Genomic DNA, 18756 nt, shown 5'->3' on the forward strand with positions numbered 1-18756 from the left:
TGGTGTGGTTGAATTTCTGTAAAGTTCAGACAGACTCAGCGTCTCAAACGAGAGCTGTGGCGAACCTTTCTGAGGAGATGGGTTTGTTCATGGTCAGTGGTGGAGGTTCGTGTCTCTTCTCTTCTTGAACTCCGTGCATAGGGAGGGGAAGTGCGTGGGTGGCTGGAAGATGGTCAGTGAAGTGAGAGCAGCACCGGGCACGTTAACGGTGTTGCAGGATTTTCACGATGCAGCTGAGGGAGTCCGGGGTGGCAAAAGCCAAATACTGAGCACAAAGCCAGTCCTCAAGGCCAACCCCTGCCTCCCTGTCCAGGGACTTCTCAGCAAATTTGATCATTAGCAGGGTTCGCTTGATGTCCAGCCAGTTCTGGAGCAGGGTGCTCCTCTGGATCGGGCTGGGGGAGGCAGTGACCGTCTGGAAGAGATCTTCCCGGGGGCCCCAGAGCAGACACTGGAGGATGCCTCTGGCATCTGAAATGAGGATCCGCTCGGAAGGGTTGGGATTCAGGAGGCAGCTGGCCAGCTGCTGCAGGCCCCGGGAGTAGGGCGAGCGGGAGGGGATGCGCGGCAGGTCTGCCCGCGTGTACTCCTTCTCCTTCAGCTCTGGGTTCTCGTCGAAGGGGTTGGGCAGGTGTAGCATCTCGTAGATGAGGATGCCGGTCTGGAACTCGTCGCACTTTTTATACTGGGTGGCGGTTATTATCTCTGGGGCAAGGCGGGACTGGTCCCGGAGGATCTCGGGGTCTACCAGATGGCTCTTCTGCTTGGCCTGAGAGAAGTTGCTTACGATGAGCCTTGTGGGGCAAGATGAGGCGGGACTGGGCTCGGCAGGCCCAAGGCCCTGGGCAGTGCCCCCAGGCTGGTAGTGGACCAGCAGCAGGTTCTCCAGGCGCAGGTCACAGTGAGTGACGTGGTAGGGTTTGAGGTGCTCGAGGCCAGAGCACAGCTGGAGGAGCAGCAGACATACTTGCCTCTCGTACAAATCCGGGCTTTTCCCATGCTGGGCTAGCGAGTCTCGCACAAAGTCAGCCACGGTGAGGCAGGGCACCTCTCTGGTGATGACCACGACGTGGCTTCTCTGCTTCCTGCTCAGGACGCCCTGGCTGGCTTTCCGCGATGGCTCTGTTTCAGAGCGGGGCTCCGGGCTTTTCCCATCAGTTTCTCCTTTCCCCTCTTTTTCAGCTGCTTCCATTTCATCCTCTTCCTCTTCAGGGGCATCAGGATCCTCCCAGGGGAGCAGGCGGTTAGGTACTTCAGCAAGGAAATGACCACAGTCCTGCTGGATGTTGAAATGGACAGCCAGACTCTGCCGGACAGCCAAGCTGTGGTAATACTGCTGCGATTCTTTAGCTTTGCTCTTACAGATCTGAAACAAGAAAGCAAATAACAGTTGAAAATACACATTTTCACAAGCAGGCGCATGACGTACAAAGGAAGAGTAGCTGGAAGGTGTTTGGTTGGGAGCAGCGAGCGAGTGAAATCTGGAGAAAAGGTGTTCACTGCCCTCTGTGCGTGACAGTGACAGCAGCAGCAACCATTCCTCATGGCTGTCCGCATGCTTAGCATCTAACGAGTATTATCTCTAGTCCTTACAGTAACCTTTCAGATGAAGCTGAGGACTTGAGAATTACCAAACGAAGAGAAAGCCCCGGGCTATCAGTTTGCAAAACCAGCTAACACCAAAGTTTGCTCTTTCCACTATACCCTGTACCTCCTCTGGAAAACAGAACAACAAAAGTAATTTTTCACCTGCTTTCTGTGGTGATTTATAGCCCAGACTTACAGAACAGCTTAATAAATGGCTCTGAAATAGGTCAGAATACCCTACTGGCTCAGGAGTGTGACATACACTGGGGCAGGTACTCTGTGGGGTTCCCTAACTCTTCAGTGAGTATCACCCTGACAGTCACACACAACACTCGCTGGCAGGGTGACTGGGTTGACGTAGGGAAGAACCAAGCTTCCAACGGAGTCTCATACTTTCTCTTTACAGGCCTCACTGGAGGCCTAATACTCAGGCAACAGGCCTTTCAAAAAGAACTTATAAAGTTTTTTGGGGGAGGGGTGTCAAATGCATTATTTCTTTCTTTCTTTCTTTTTTTTTTTAAAGATTTATTTATTTGTTTATACAAGAACCGGGGTACAGGTTAGATGCGCGGGAGGGTGAGAGGATTCACCAGAGACAGAGTGGGGAACAGAACAGGCAGACTGACGAAATACACTGCTGAGGGGAGCAGCGGGCGAGACAGGAGAGGTCTGCTGCGCCATGTGGGACCCTTGCAGGCCGGCTGGGATTGAACCTGTGCTGCAGAGGCTGCGGACAGCTTCACAGTGCTGTGCTCAACCGCCTGCGCCATCAGGGGAGGCCCAAATGCATTATTTCTAATCTTAAAGGGTTAGAAAAGCAAAAAATAAATAATATCTCCCCTCAGTGGATTATTCTCCTGATACAACACAGAGAAGCTGACAGCTCACAGCCCGCAGCAGCTGGGTCCAGACAGCTCCTCCACCACCCGCTGACTTAGGGCCACAGTGTCTGCTCTCCCTTGTCAGAGCGGGGTGCTGCCCTGTTCTGCAGACATGCAGGCCTCCCAGCCACAGCCCTCTCTGAGGTGTTCACACTGCATGTTTGTTGCAGTAATACAGGAGAGAAGTTTCAAAAGCATTTAGTTACTTTTATCTAAAAATAAAATGGGGAGCCTCCCTGATGGTGCAAGGGGTTAAGATGCAACCCACTGGCACAGCAGACCTCTCCTGTCTCCCCGCTGCTCCCCTCAGCAGTGTACTTCCGTCAATCTGCCTGTTCTGTTCCCCACTCTGTCTCTGGTGACTCCTCTCACCCTCCATACCTCTGGCCTGTGCTCCAGTTCTTATATGCATAAATAGATAGATCTCTGGGGGAAAAATTAAAATAAAAAAATGGACATTTTCTTAGGAGGGTGCTGAAGGGTCTCCAGTTCTGAGAAGCAGCATATTCTGATTTTCATTCAAATAGATATTTAAAAAAAAGAGAAGAGTGATCCGGGCCTCCCCTGGTGGCGCAGGCTGTTGAGCACAGCACTGTGAAGCTGTCCGCAGCCTCTGCAGCGCCGGTTTGATACCGGCCAGCCAGCGAGGGTCCCACATGGCGCGGCAGACCTCTTCTGCCGTGCCCGCTGCTCCCCTCAGCAGTGTGTTTCAGTAGATCTGCCTGTTCTGTTCCCTGCTCTGTCTTTGGTGAATCCTCTCACCCTCCCGCACATCTGGACTGTACCCCGGTTCTTGTATAAATTAAAAAAAAAAAAGGAGTGATCAAAGGCAACGGAGTCTCAGGAGAGCAGAGCATACCTCTTTCATTTATTGTATTATTGTCGTCATGATTGGTACTAGTGATAATGCCACAGGAACTACCCCGCCTCTCTCTCACTTATCTGTTTATCTACCTACCCAGAGAGATATCTGAAAATAAGTTTTTTTCCAATTCTTCTACCATCCATCTCATCAGTTTGAGGGCAAGCTAAGTATTTCTTCTTTAAGCAAATTTCTGGTTTTGAAACAGAGCTATTCCTCGACTGAGTTCAAGTTCAAATACACATCTTTCAGAAAATATCACCTTTGGAAAACTCTCAAAGTCAACACATACAGAATCCTATATGCTCATCAATCACAACATGAATTTTTCCTGTCCTGTACTGCTGGCAATATTTCACTTTTATGTGTCACCAGGTACTTAAAAACCCTCTATCTAGCAGTCATCATTTAGCTGTGTAGGAGCTGGATCAGGACATGGCACCATTAACCCCATTTTCAGTTTTAATAGTTTGCTCACTATCACACGGCCTGTATGGACTGGAAGTTCAAAGGTACCAACACCTCAGTTTTTGAAAAGTCAATCAAATACTGCCGAGTGTGGGTGAATGAGAGCGTTCAGCTGAACTCCAGCTGTCAGGGTATAGAGGATGCCCACCAAGGACCCAGGGGATCTGGGATTTAGCTCTGTGGCTAGCTGCACAGCCTTGGGCATTTTACTTAATTTCACTGTCCTTTAAAAGAGACTGTGTAAAGAATGAAACTGACTTCACAGAGCAGTTGTGAGGAGTGAATGAGATCAAGTGTGCATAGTACATCTGTCAACTGCAAAGACGTACAACGTAACACTGATAACCACAACATTCGAAGTGATACACTATTACGGATTCCTTATATATTTTTCAAACAAAGAGGACAAGTCAGAAAAACGAAGTTTTCTTTGGAGTCCAGGGAGCACCGGCCACAGCAGTGAGGGCTTTTCACCACCGGTTTGGTGGCGGGCAGCTAGAGAGGGACTGCTGAGGTTCAACCTCCAGGCGAGGGTCAACCCTGCCAAGTAAGCCAGGAATGGCAGTAAGTCTGATCCAAGAGAGGCCAGCCTAAGGCTCAAGAGACAGAATTATTTGGCCAATCTGCAGTCTACCAAGTTGCAGTGGGAAAAAGCTTGCCACTTCGGGGTTTGACAGCAGCAGCAAAGAAACTAACTGTGACCACTATTCTAACTGTGACATTCTAGTTGGCTCCATACACACAGCTTTCTAAGGCTCCCCAGAGCTTTGTGAGTAGATAAGAGCCCGGAACCTACAACAAGAATTTATGTTCAGCTTCACAGATCAACTTGAGATAAACGTTTAGAGTGATTTACGAAGAAGAAATGATAAATCGTTCAGCCATTTTGGATGCTCCGAAGGAAAATGGTTTGCCAGATAGCCAGGCCGAGCGGCGGCACGCCTTATCGCTTCCTGGTGTAATATGGAGACAGGCTGAAGAATAATGGGTCACTCTGGTCGTGAGGGAAAAGGCACAAGGGGGAAGACCGGAATGTGAAAGGGTGGGGGTGGGGGCGGAATAATAGGGCTTTTAATTGGTTCATAACTATGAAAACACTTACAACCGGAACACGGACCTATGGAGATTTCCACAATAGGATTTCTCCGATGACGAGCAGCTCATAAATCTCTATTATGGAGGCTGTGATGATATGCATTTAGGTAGGAGTATGATATTATTCCGCATACTATACGGTAACCATTTTTCAGATATTAATAACTTGACTCCTTCCATTTTTTAAAAAAACTCAAAAGGATCTGACTTCAGAGGATAAATTTCTAGTCCAAAAACTGTCTTAGAAAACAAGTCCCTCTTTCCAGGCAATGAACAGGTCCTGCTGGCGGCTGCGTCTCCTTCCTCCCTTACCCGGCCCTTCCCTCTGTCAGGGACCAAGTAACCCCTTCTTGGCCTCCCACTGTCCCGTAGGTTTCCTGCGAGGAACACACATTTCTTTCTTAAAGGGAGTAGCTGGCTTGAACTGGAGGGATCGCAAAAGAAAGATTCCATTCCTCAGAAAGAAAGGTTTCCACAGGACGCCCAGGTCCCCTCAAATTTTGAAACAGAGCAAAACTGGAGCTGGACTGTTGACATCTCTGTGTAAGAGTCCCTGCTCTCATGGCAGGAAAATCATCTCAGACCTGTTTTGAGTATGCACGGGAAAGCCCACCTGAAATGCTGCCGCTTTGGGCAGATTCTGTCCCGTCATTTTCTGACTGGGAAGAAAAACCCAGGAGAGCCGGAGCCGCAGCGACACTAGAGGGAGCTGCGAGACCAGCGCCCGGAGCCACTTACAGAGACCGCGCGGCTGGAACAGAACCAGGCTGGGGAGGTCGGCGCTGACAAAACCTGCCCTCGGCTCTCTTTCTGGACATGTTTTAGGTCCGACACGGGTGGCAATGCCAAATCCATGCCAAGGGGTGCTTCGTGTGAAGAGCACGAGCAGGCAGGGCACCGCCTGGGCACGAGCCCTCGCCTCCCGCCCGGCCGCGGCACGCGTGGGGACAGGCAGTCGGCTGCAGCGACACGCCCACCCATGTGCACAAACACGCCGCGTGCAAGAGGCTTGAAGGGACACCGAGTGCTCCTCTGAGTTAATGGAGACGAAGGAGGACGGAGAAGGGGAGGAGAAAGATCGATTCCCATCAAGTGAGCACTGAAGCGACCATCTGCCGGCTCCTCGGCGTCGCCCACCTGCAGGACACCACATTCTGAACAACACGGCCGGGACACCCAAGGCAGCGGGTTGGGGATCCCTTAACCGGTGCTAAATAGCGTTGGCAAATGGGAAAAAACATGTTCCTAGAACTAGAGCCAAATCACTCTGTGATAACTTCTTAGACCGACCCAGGACAAGACACACACACACACACACACACACACACACACACACACGCACGCGCACGCGCACGCCTAATCTTAGTGGTGAAACAGTTTGACAATGATTCCTCAGATACAACCTGAAAAGTCCAATCCAAACATTCATTTCAGTACAGGGGCTCATCTTCAGTGTTGCTCATGGCAACAGCCCTGCATACCTTTGAGCGCGCGTGCCTTCACGAAGCATGTGTGTTTACAGCGATCTCGACCTAGACAGCTAACCTTTCAAATGCAGACTGTGGGGGGGGCACTTTTACTGTTAATACCCCATTAAAAGCAGATGAGGCAGAGAAGAGAGCGTGTGTCTAACGCTACTGACCCTCTCAGAATGGCCACAAACCTGGGACCTGTTAAGAGGATGATTGTGTCACCACCCTTTCCATATCGGCAGTGGCAGAGAAATTCAGTTTAAGGCAACACAGTAGAAGGTGGGCGGGAAAGAGGCCCCGGGTGGTAAACGGGGTGGCATGTCCATGAGACAAATCAGTTGTTGAATGGAGTGGGATGGTCCATTCTCCACTTGACCCTTCCTCCCAAATGCCCCTTGAAATGCTAGGGTTTGGGTGGACGATGGTGTCCTGCTTTCTGTCCACTTCCCTCGTTGGCATCAACAAGCTCGTGGCTTCAGCCACGCTGGTGTACTGCTGACTGCCACATCTACACCGGTAGCCCAAACGTGTCTCTGAACGTTAGACTCCCACAGCCTGCTTGATTTCTCTAATGTATGTCCCGCTCCATAGATGCCTTAAAGAAAGTTAACATAACCTGCTCTAGACTTGTCTTCCCACCAAGTCCTTGTTCTTTCAGCATCCCCTCTCTTGGTGAATGGCTCCACTATCTGTTTCAACATCTGGATGAGAAATCAAGTTCACTCTGGATTTCTCCTTCATCTTCACTCCCTACATCTATCTAATGACCAACTTCTATTGATTTTGTTCTGAAATAACTTTCAAACTATCTTCTTTCCTTCATCTCTATGGCTACTATTATCACTTGCCTGTTCTAACATGAAAAATTTCTAACGGTTCTCCCCGCTCCTCATGTGATTCCCCTCAAATACACCCTCCACGTGGCCAGCAGAGCCGCCATTCAGAGAGCTACAGAATCACTTGCTCAATTAAACTTCATAGTGGTTCCCCATCATCTTCAGAGGATTAAATCCTGGATGGCCTCCTTTCCAGTCTTTTTTTAAAAAAAGATTTATTTATTCATGCAGACAAGAACTGGGGTACAGGTCAGAGGTGTGGGGGTGAGAGGATTTACCAGAGACAGAGTGGGGAGCAAAACAGGCAGACTGATGAAATACGCTGCTGAGGGGAGCAGCGGACGAGACGACAGGAGAGGTCTGCTGCGCCCTGTGGGTAGCTCCATGGTTGGCAGGGCTAGAACTCAGGCCGGAGTGGTGATAGTGCTGAGACGTAACCCCCGGGCTACCAGGGAGGCCCCTTTCCAGTGTTATTGCTCACTTCCTCTCCAGTTTGTCACAGAGAACTACCTCAGCTCTCTACTCATTTATTCTCTCAGAGCCCTTCTCACCATCAATTCTGTCAAAGAGAGAAAATACTAAACACCCTAAACCTCCTTTCTGTGTTTCTTCTATAACTGATACATCTTTATTATTACACTTTTCACCTTTTTGGGCTGTCTTCAGGCACATATTTGTACATTTAGGAGAAAGGTGTATGAAGAAAGGTGCAATGTCTATGTTTGTACAAAATGCTGAGAAAGGCTGTATCTGACTAGGTGTAGCCACAGCGTTTACTTACTCTGAGCAGCAAGAATATCTGTACAGCGTTTATGAAACAGATGGGAACTGGCAAGGTGATGGGGAGGGGACAGCAGCAGGCAAATCTGAGTAACAAGCATTCATGACCTGACTATGCAAATGCGTAAAATCTGAACAATGAGAGCTGTCTGCTAAGTCCAGACTGTCCCGGAGGCTCAGTGGTTTTGTGCTGCACAAAACAACATTGTTCTTCATCTTTCCATTCAATTTTCTCTCCTTTTCCCCAAAGAAAGCGATAATTACAAAATACAGGACTCTTCAAAAAATATTCTACATCAACTTTTATTTTTCCATTATGGGCCCAGATGGTCTCGTATGCCTTCAACCTACTTCCACTTTCTCAGCGGGGAGTCTTATTTCCATCTCCCACGATGTAGTTTACAGTGCCTCAGTGAACTTTAAGTGAGATGGATACTGTAGAGAATGAATGGTAGAGGAACAAAAATGAGAGGCACTGGAGATCACACACTACACCATCTGTGCTACTTTTTCACATTACACAAAAGCACGTCTGCAAACGGTAAAGGGTACAGAATGAAGCCCTGCGAGTTGTACGCTGTTCTCCAGTATCGGCTACACTCTCACTCTAAGGCCACAGGCTCACCACTGCCTGACCTCGATTCCTTGACCTGTCTGGGAGGAGTATTGCTTTCCTTGCTGCTGCAGAGCTAAGCCCCATGGACACTCAATGCTGTTTATGAATATATTCAACACGGGTTAAGTATTTAACGTTTCAATGTTGCCTGGGTCCCAACTACTGAGAACTCCATGTTGTAGGAATCTTCTGTGAGACCTGCCAGGTAGCAGTTACACTTACAACTTGAATTGCTGCAAAAATGTTCACATGGCCCCAAACTCATGTTGAAGACTAGAAGAGAAACTCAAGAAGGCAACTGTATAAAATTCTACTATTTTATTAGTAACTTGTACTTACCAAATCATTTCATGTACCCACTCAGCATTTAGATCAAAAGAACAACACTGGTTTCGCTGAGTCAATAATTTAGGCTGACAGAATGACACACAAGATAGTCACACTAAAGAAACTGAGGCACAGAGAAGCTCAATAACCAGCTCAGGTTGAGATTAAAAATTCAATTAATTTATAATTCCCAACTATGTCTCCCCCACTCATTCATTAAAACCATGGCACCCTTTTCCTAGACATTTCAATTTGATTCCAGGTTTATTTTATTTATTTATTTGTTTGTTTATTTATTTATATTTATATTTTTTAAAAAGATTTATTTATACAAGAACCGGGGTATAGGCCAAATGCGTGGGAGGGTGAAAGGATTCACCAGAGACAAAGTGGGGAAAAGAACAGGCAGACTGACTGATATACACTGCTGAGGGGAGCAGCGGGCCAGTCAAGAGAGGCTGCTGCACCATGTGGGTCAGCTCCCTGGCTGCAGTGGCTGTGGACAGCTTCTAGTGCTGTGACTTAACCCCCTGCATCACCAAGGAGGCCCTGATTCCAGGTTTAAATGCGTATCCCAAACCTCTCCTTCCTAAGCCAATTCCCAGTGAGACTCTTAGACACTGCAGTATGCATTCAGTCCTGAAATAAAGTGGACAATGACTTAGGAGGGCTATGAGTATACACAGCTGGCAGCGCATCAACTGCTTTCTGTGACGTTTCAATGTTGGGCATTTTTGTGTTGAATTATGAAAGTAGAAATGGTTCCTGCGATAAGTTTTTTCCTTGTCTCTAAGCCAGTAATGAATAGTCTGTGTCTACGATCTGAACTAGCTGTGAATTCCTACCAATCACAGTTATTCCTGTTAACGCTTTTCATTTAGTGTCTTGCTTTCTCAGCATTCACCCAAATGAGAAAAATGGGGAGAAGCTAAAGTCAAAATGCAATAAAAGATGCTGGTCTCCACAGTTCCCCTCTACTTTATTACAAGCTTTTAACAAGATTCTTGGGACAGCTGGAGGAAAGGAAGCAACCCATGCTGCCATAGGGAAGAGGACATCTTCACCGAGCTGTGTGCTCTGTCCTTGGGAGCAGAGACCTGGACTACTAAAAATAAAAGGGAGGCTACCTATTACCCCAAATTTGGAATGGTTGGAAAAATGTTAGAAATTTATACTTTTTGCTTATATGAGATTTTCATCTGTCTTAAAGTAATTGCATATGTGGCCTCACATTGCAGCATTTGCTATAAAGTGATCTAGGGTGAGAAATAAAAAACAATGGTCCCACTGAGAATAAGTCCTATTTTTACTAACTGCCCATGCTGCTTCTAGACAAAAGGCTGTCATTTGTCCATTTAGGAACACGGCAGGGCCAGTCGACCACCTCAGGTAGGCTGCAAGAGGAAATGTCCCAAGGAGGCGGGGTGGTGAAGGCCCATCCTCTACTATTGCCTGGAGCACACTTTGAAAATCATGTGTTTGGTCACTGGATACCCAAAATCTTTGAAAGGAGGGAAAAAAGCAAGGTAGATTTTATTTAGAGCAGGGGAGTTAAGATCATGCTTAAGTTTGAGTTTTATTTAGAGCGCAGGGAAGTTAAAGACCAGTTATTACGCAGCCCACAGAGACAAACAGGCGGGCCTGCTGGGTGACTGCTGGGTGATAGCTCACCAAGTGGTGATGAGGGTTTAAAAGGAGACACAAATGAGACAGAAATAGGATTTGAAGGTTAAATATTTCCTGAGCATCCACTCACCATGGCACATAAAAAGCAGGCTGTGTTCACAGCCTCCATGGCCTCCCCATTTCAGACGCCCTCTAACTCCCTCCTGTTAGGACTAAAATTGCATTTTCTTGATTTTCTTTCATGTTCACTAAGTTTGAACTCCTGTCCTCTCCTCATTCTGCTCAAGCTTCCTGTGACCTTGGACTCTCTGATCTGAGAGACTTCTTTGCTACTTTCTTTTGCCCTTTGTTCCGTCTTTTCTAAATGCTCCTGCTCTGTGTCACTTAGACGTGCGGGTCTTTCCCTAGTGTGCAGACTCCACCACTACAGTTGCATACATTCCCTCAGTCTGAGCTAAATCAAGTTCCTGAGAGGACTAGGTAAGCCCATATCTCTAGCCTTAACCTTTTCTCTGATTACAAATGCCAGTATTTTTATCTGGCTACCGGGTCTCCTTTGGCTTGGCTGCTCCGTGGGCATGCTCCACAGAAAGCGCCTCTTTCTGGCTTTCTTGATTCATATTTCAGTTAATGGCATCACCACCCCCCCACGGTGTTCCATTTTGAAATTCTGGCACCCACGCCCTTATGCCACATGCAGTCACTCACCAGATGCGGTCTGCGCCTCCTCTTTTAGCACCTTTTTTCACTGCCCTCTTCCAGGGTCTCATGATTACTGGCCTGGACCAGTGCAATGGTGTAATGACTGGTTTCCTGCTTCCAGTCCTCTGGAGTCTTTCAGCATAGTTTTCTTCCAAAATGAATCATCTTAGCGTATCCCTGTTTAAAAATCCTCAATGGTTTCCTCCACAAAACCCAAAATAAAGTCTAACCTCCTTAAGCGCATCATTTACATCTCTGAACTTAGTTCCAAATTTCTCCATAGCTTACTTTTCCAATTTTCTCTCCATGCACTGTATTCACCACAAAGAATAAAGTGAACAAGAGATGTTTTCTCTTACTGGTCCTAAGACAAGTGTTAGCGATGACTCCTTTCATTCATCAGTCTTCATTCATCTTTACATCTCCACAGCCCTTCATTACAATGTATTCTAATAGGTTATTTAGACCCTTTCCCACTGGAATATAAACTCCTTGAGGGTAAGAACTTTGCTTTATTCATATATATTTCTATAAACCCATATAGATATCACAATATTTAATTCAGTTGTTTGCTAAAATTCAAGATATCTTTCTTGAATGTCTATTATATACATGATACTACATTATATGCTAAGGATATAAGCACTGATAAACTATGGTCTCTACCATGGAAAGATCAATTGTAATACTGGGGGGGCATGTTGCTTTACCTGTATAGAGGTGGCAGTGTATAACTATACAATGTAGTATGATAGTGCTGTGCTAGAAAGATTCACTAGGTAGAGCATACCTACATACCGAGATTACAGAGAGGAGCTATCAACATGTTCTCAGAAGATCAAAAAAGAAAATCACAGGGCCTCCCCTGGTGGCGCAGGCGGTTGAGTGCCATGCTGTGAAGCTGGCTGCAGCCTCTGCAGCGCCGGTTCGATCCCGGCTGGCCAGCGAGGGTCCCACATGGCACGACAGACCTCTCCTGTCGCACCCGCTGCTCCCCTCAGCAGTGTATTTCGTCAGTCTGCCTGTTCTGTTCCCCGCTCTGTCTCTGGTGAATCCTCTCACCCTCCCGCGCATCTGGTCTGTACCCCGGTTCATAAATAAAAACAAACAAATAAATAAATAAATCTTAAAAAAAAAAAAAAGAAAAGAAAATTACAGAGTTGGATTCTTTAAGAAAAGAAAAAAAAGCAGCTTTCCAGATACTCACAAGAAGAAAGTAGAGGAATAAATTGGTATCATTTATTGAATGTTTACTTTGTGCCAAATGATGTTCTGAGCACTATGTATAAATTAACTCCTGTGATTGTTCACAATTACTTTAAGAGGAATAAACTATTTTCTCCATTTTACAGATAAAGACACTGGACTTTATCAAAGGAAAGTAATTGGGCCAAGGTAACACTAATAAACTAATGAGTTGCTAAAACACAAATTTAAACTCAGGTTTATCTGACTTAAAAGTTAAAATTCTGTCACTAAAAGTTAAAACTCTGTCATTTTGTGTAGAGGAACCATCTGGGGTGTTGGGCTAGTACCCAGGCACACTTCCAGAGAGTGAATTGTAGGTATGGGATGGAGTTGAAGGAAATTACTTTTTTAATTAAAATTTTTTGCTCTCAAGCTGTTGGAGGTTCCTCAAACTGCTAAAAATGGAGTTTCCATATGATTCAGTAATTCTACTCCTAGGTATCTACCCAAAGGGCACAAAAACATTAATTCAAAAGGACACCTGCACTCCAATGTTTACTGCAGCACTATTTACAATAGGGAAGCTATGGAAACAACCCAAATGCCCAAAAATAGATGACTGGATCAAGAAGATGTGGTACATAGACACCATGGAATATTGTTCAGCGATCAAAAAGGATAAACTCATGCCATTCACAGCAACTTGGATGGAGCTGGAAGGATTATTATGCTCAGTGTAATAAGCCAGAAAGAAAAAGAAAAATATCGGATGGTTTCACTTATAGGAGGAATGTAGAGGAAATTAATAAGGGATCAGGGGAAAAAATAACTATAATAAAGTAAAAATAAAAATAAACAGGCAACCATAGACCAGAGACATTCTGTAGGAGAGGAGGGAGCGGGATCAGGACAGGGGTGGAAAGAGCACAAGAGACTAATGGTGATGGTGCATGGGTGAATTGGTGGTGGGAATTTCATGGGAAATCATACACTGTACAAAAATAAAGGATAATAAATATATATTAAAAATAAAAATTTTTCCTCTCAGATTTCATTGATTTGCCAATCACTTGCATAACTATATATTCAGAGGGTCCAACTTCGACCTCCATATGTGCACATGCCTCAGTCACCTCCCATCAACCCTCCAGTGCCACCTTATCATCTACCCTCCACCAAACCTCTTCCCTCCCCTTAGCCCCTTTCTGAGACCCAGTATATATTCCATAGGGCCTACAAATATCATCATTTTTGATAGCTGAGTGGTATTCCACAATTTCTTTGTCCAGTACTCAGTTGATAGCTGCTTGGGTTGATCCCTTGATTTGGCTATTGTGGATAATGCTATGAAATAGGAGTGCATTCATCTTTTCGCATTCTTTGGCTAAATACCTGTAAGTGCCATTGTTGGATCATATGGTATTTCCTTTTTATTTTATTTTTTTCATTTTTTTGAGGCATTGCCATACTGTTTTCCATGGAGGCTGCACCAATCTAGGTCCCACCAACAGTGGATGTGGTTCCTTTTTCTTCGCAGCCTCACCAACACTTGCTGTTTCCATTCTTTCTGACACATGTCAATCACATAGGGTGAGGTGATAGCTTACTGTAGATTGATTGGCATTTTCCTTACAATGAATGATGTTGGATGTATTTTGCTACGCCTGCAGGCTCTCTGAATTTCTTCTTTGAAGATATTTTTCTCCTTTGCTCATTTTTTATCTTTTTGTGTGTGTGCATGGGATGTGCAATTATCTTCTCCAGGTCTATAAGTTGCCTGCTTGGTTTTGTGGTTGTACAAAAACTTTTTAGTTTGATGTAGCCCCATTTATTTATTCTTGTTTTTATTTTCTTTGCCATTGCAGTGGCCTAAATACACAGCGTGGTTGATATACAGGAGTGCAGCTCCTATTTTTTCTTTTTATGTATTTTGTGGCTTGAGGTCTTGTATTAAAGTCTTATATACAAGTCTTTACTCCATTTGAAATTAGTTTCTGTGCACGCAGTTGAGTAGTGCTCTGGTACGACGGGTAAGCACTAGCAAGTAATGCTTCTTTGTTCACACGTGGCTGTCCAAGGCTCCCAGCACCATTTGCTCACAAGTCTGTCCTTTTATCTATTGTATGATCGTGGCTCCTTCGTCAAAGAGTAGCTGTCCATATATGTGTGGATTTATTTCTGGACTCTATTCTACTCTATAAGTTTAGTCTGTGTTTCTGCTTTATGTTTCCATACCATACTGGTTTTGTTTTTTTTTAATAGTGACAAAAACACTTGTTTGTGGTACGATAGCAGAAGCAAGAAGGCACAGCAAAAAAACCAAAACCAAAAACAAAAACAAAAAAAAATAAAAAAAGAAAGAAAGAAAGGCAAAGCTTTGCTATATCCATCCTCAACTGGGAACTTGCCTGTTAAGCTACTGAAACAATTCACCATTCCGTGCTTGTCTGTAAGTAACCGGAAAAGTGCCATCCATGAGTGTTGCTTTGGGATTACAAATAAATTTAATATGCAGGTAAGTTTGTAAATATGAAATCTGCATATAAAAATAGTCAACCAAATTTTTAAAATGCAAATTCTCTAGTTAATAGAGAAATCTAGAGTAAACACCTCCCTACCTTTTGTTTAATGCTAATATGTGCAGTGCAGATGCTTGCAAACACTGGATGAAAAGCCATCTTTTTTGGATATGAAAAAATTTCATCTGATTCGGTTTTCATTTGCTAGGTTTAGCGTCAGACAATTTTTTTGGTAATTTTTATTGGCATACTACTGTTTAAATATGACTTAAAACTATGCATTAAGCTTGGTTCTATCAAAATATAATTTAAGTCTAAAGTTCTACAATCAGTGACATTACCATAAAGTTTTGATTACTATCACTGTGTAGATTTTTAAGTCAGGGAGCCTGACACTTTCATTTTTCTTCTTTTCTCTCAAGATTGCTTTGGTTATTTGGGGTTCAATACAATTTTATAATTGTTTTTTCTATTTCCTTAAAAACATCATTGGGATTTTGATAGGTATACACTGAATATTTAAGTTGCTTTAGGTAACATGGTCATATTAAGAATGCTTAATCTTCCACTCCATGAACATGGAATCTTTCCACTTCTTTGTGTCTTCTTTAATTTCCTTTGCCATGCCCTATAATTTTCAATGTATAGCTTCTTCACCTCCTTTGTACAGTTTATTCTCAGATATTCTATCCTTTTTGATGGGATTGTTTTCTTAATTTCTTTCTTCTAACATTGCACACAGAACTACAACAGGCTTTTATGTATTGATTTTGTATCCTGTCACTTTATTCACTTATTATTTCTAGTAGTTTTTTCTTGCCTAATTGCTTTAGCTAGGATTTTCAACAATATGTTGAACAGTAGTAGTGAAAGTGGACATCCTTGCCTTGTTGCTGATTTTAGGGGAAATGTTTTCAGTTTTTCGCAATTGAGTATGATATTGGCTGGTGGCTTTGTCATATATGACTTTTATTATGTTGAGATAAATTCATTTATTTCCTTTTTATTGAGAGTTTTATCATCAGTGAGTATTCAATCTTGTCAAATGCCTTTTCAGTGTCTGTTGAAGTGATCATGTAATTTTTAATCTTTTAAATGATGTGGTGATTGACAATGATTTGCATATGGTGAACCAAGCTTATATGTCTGGAATGAATTCTACTTGGTCACGATTCCCTTAATATGTTGTTAGATAAATATATTTCCCAAGATTTTGTAGAGGATTTTTTTTTTTAAAGATTTATTTATACAAGCACTGGGTACAGTCAGAAGTGCAGGAAAGTGAGAGAATTCACCAGAGCCAGAGCAGGGAGCAGAGCAGGCAGACTGACGAAGTATACTGCTGAGCAGCGGGCACGGCAGGAGAGGTCTGAGCGCCATGTGGGACCCTCGCCGGTGGCTGGGGATCGAACCAGCGCTGCAGAGGCTGCGGGTAGCTTTGCAGCCCAGTGCTCAACCGCTGCGCCACCAGGGGAGGCCTTTTGTAGAGGATTTTTACATCTCTGTTCATCAGAGATACTGGTCTAGTTTTCTTTTTTGGTGCTGTGCTAATTTGGTTTTGGAATAAAGGCAATGTTGGCCTAGTAAAATGTGTTTGGGAGTTTCCTCCCCTCTCAACATTTTTGAAAAGCTTGAGAAGAAAAGGCACTAGATCTCCTTTGAAGGTTTGGTAAGAATTCACCAGTGAAGCCATCTGGTGCTGGGCTTTTGTTCTTAGGGAGACTTTTGATAATGTTACTTTATTTTCAGATATTTAAAAATTTCTCCTCTGATTTATTCAATGGCCCAGGCATTATTCAAAAGTACTCTGGTTAGTCCCCACATTTGTTTTCTTCTTGTGGTTTCTTTTTGTGGTTAATTTCTAGCTTTATACAATTTAACCAGAAGAGATGCTTGATATAGTGCACCTGTGTTGGGGGCATAAATATTGATGACAATTATAGCTTCTATATGAACTGTTTCCTTGTTCATTATGGAGTTTCCATTGTTGTCACTAATTACCTTTGGTTGAAAGTTTACTTTATCAGGCATGAGACTAGAAGTTCTTGCTTTTCTTTGTGTTTGGCTTGAAATATTTTGCTCCAACCTTGCCCTTTAAGTCTATGTTTGTCTTTAAAGCTGATGTAAAACTTGTGTAGTCATAATACAGATGGGTTATGCTTTTTGTCCAACTTGTCATTCTGTGTCTTTTAATTGCGGAGTACAGACTATTCATGTTTGTACCGTATTGTATTCATGATAATTGATATGTGAGACTTATTGCCATTCTATTGTTTCTTTTTCCATGTGTTTCTATCTACTTTTTTTTTAATTTGGATGACTGTCCCTGGTGGTTCTCTCAGTTTCTTCATTTCTTCTTCTGAGGTTTTTGTTTGGTGGTTACCAAGAGGGTATCAAACTTAAAACATCTAAAATAGTCTTTCTTGGGCTGGTCACTTGACTATACAGATTCTATCTTTTTCTTCCTTCCCCTTATAGTTTTGTTGTCTCATGTTATTTACATTTCTGATTCTGTGTAATTATAACATTGATCAAGGTTTTGTGTTCTTTTGATTTTTTTTTTCCACATAGAAAAACTCCTTTCAACATTACTAATATGGCAGATCTGATGACGGTGAATCCCTTTATCTTTTGTTTGTCTGGGAAAGTCTTTATTTCGCCATTATATTTGAATGATGATTTTCCAGGATGGAGTATTCTTGGCACTTTTCTTTCTTTTAGGATTGTAAATATATCATTGCATTTGCTTCTAGCCTTGAGAATATCTGCTGAGAAATCTGATGAAATTTTATTAGCTGCCTTTAATACATTTTTTTGGATTTATTTATTTTTGCATACAAGAACCGGGGCATAGGCCAGAGGTGTGGGGATAAGAAGATTCACCAGAGACAGAGTAGGGAACTGAACAGGCAGAGCTACTGAAATACACTGCTGAGGGGAGCAGCGGATGAGTCAGGAGAGGTCTGCTGCATCATATGGGTCACCTTTCTGGCCGGAGTTCGAACTTGTGCTGCATAGTGCTGCATCTTAACCCTTTGTGCAACCAGGGAGGCCCTATCTTTTTATCTTTGACTTTTGATAACTTAAAAAAGATGTGACTGGTTGAAGGTTTGTATTTAGAAATGTGATTGTTCTTTCAACTTCCTGGATATCCATATTTAATTCTTTCCTTAGGTTTGGGAAGTTCTCAGCTATTATTTCTTTGAATAGGGTCTGTTTCCTTCTTTCTTTTCATTTCTGGAATACCCATTATCCTTGTGTTTCCTCGTCTAAAGGAGGCAGATATTTTTCATGGCTTATTCATTTTCCCTAAATCTTTGTACATTTGGATCTTCATTGTCTGAAATTCTTCTCCCACCTTAAATCTACTTAATATGCTTTCCATATTTGTCCTCATTTCATTCAGCATCTTTGAGTGTGTGTTTAAAGTATCTTCAATGTCTTTAGTGTAGAACTCTTTCTTTTCCTGGATCTCTTTTCTTGGATGCTACACCTGCCTTTCTATGTTTCATTGTACTCTTAAGATCTAAATGAATTTCTTTATGATTGTTATTCTAAAATTTCATCTAATAGATTCTTGAATTCTTTATCTTTTATATAGGTCAATGGACTTCTTCTTCCTTAGCTTTTTCATCTGTGTCCCCTGGCTCTTTGTTTCCTAGACATTTATGTTGTCTTATCTGTCTTTTCTGGTTGGGGCACTGGGCACTATGTCTTTAAGTTTTGTTTATCTTCTTTAATTTGGTGGCAGGTGAAGAAGGGATGAAAAATTAGCCAAAGATTCAAATTCAGTCTTG

At 43.5% G+C, this 18756-nt stretch overlaps 1 protein-coding gene across 1 annotated transcript in view; it reads right to left on the reverse strand.

The window, feature by feature from the left end:
• Positions 1-202: 202 nt before the first annotated feature.
• PEAK1 (pseudopodium enriched atypical kinase 1) overlaps positions 203-18756 on the reverse strand; it is a gene marked incomplete at its 3' end in the record, with an annotated part of 72011 nt that continues 53457 nt past the window's right edge. Inside the window, exon 4 of the mRNA XM_084240973.1 lies at positions 203-1366. Within this exon, the coding sequence (XP_084097099.1) occupies positions 203-1366 (1164 nt within the window). The remainder of the gene's footprint in view (positions 1367-18756) is intronic.

The sequence above is a fragment of the Talpa europaea genome (genome assembly GCF_964194135.1).
Source record: "Talpa europaea genome assembly, chromosome: 8".
Classification (NCBI taxonomy): domain Eukaryota; kingdom Metazoa; phylum Chordata; class Mammalia; order Eulipotyphla; family Talpidae; genus Talpa; species Talpa europaea.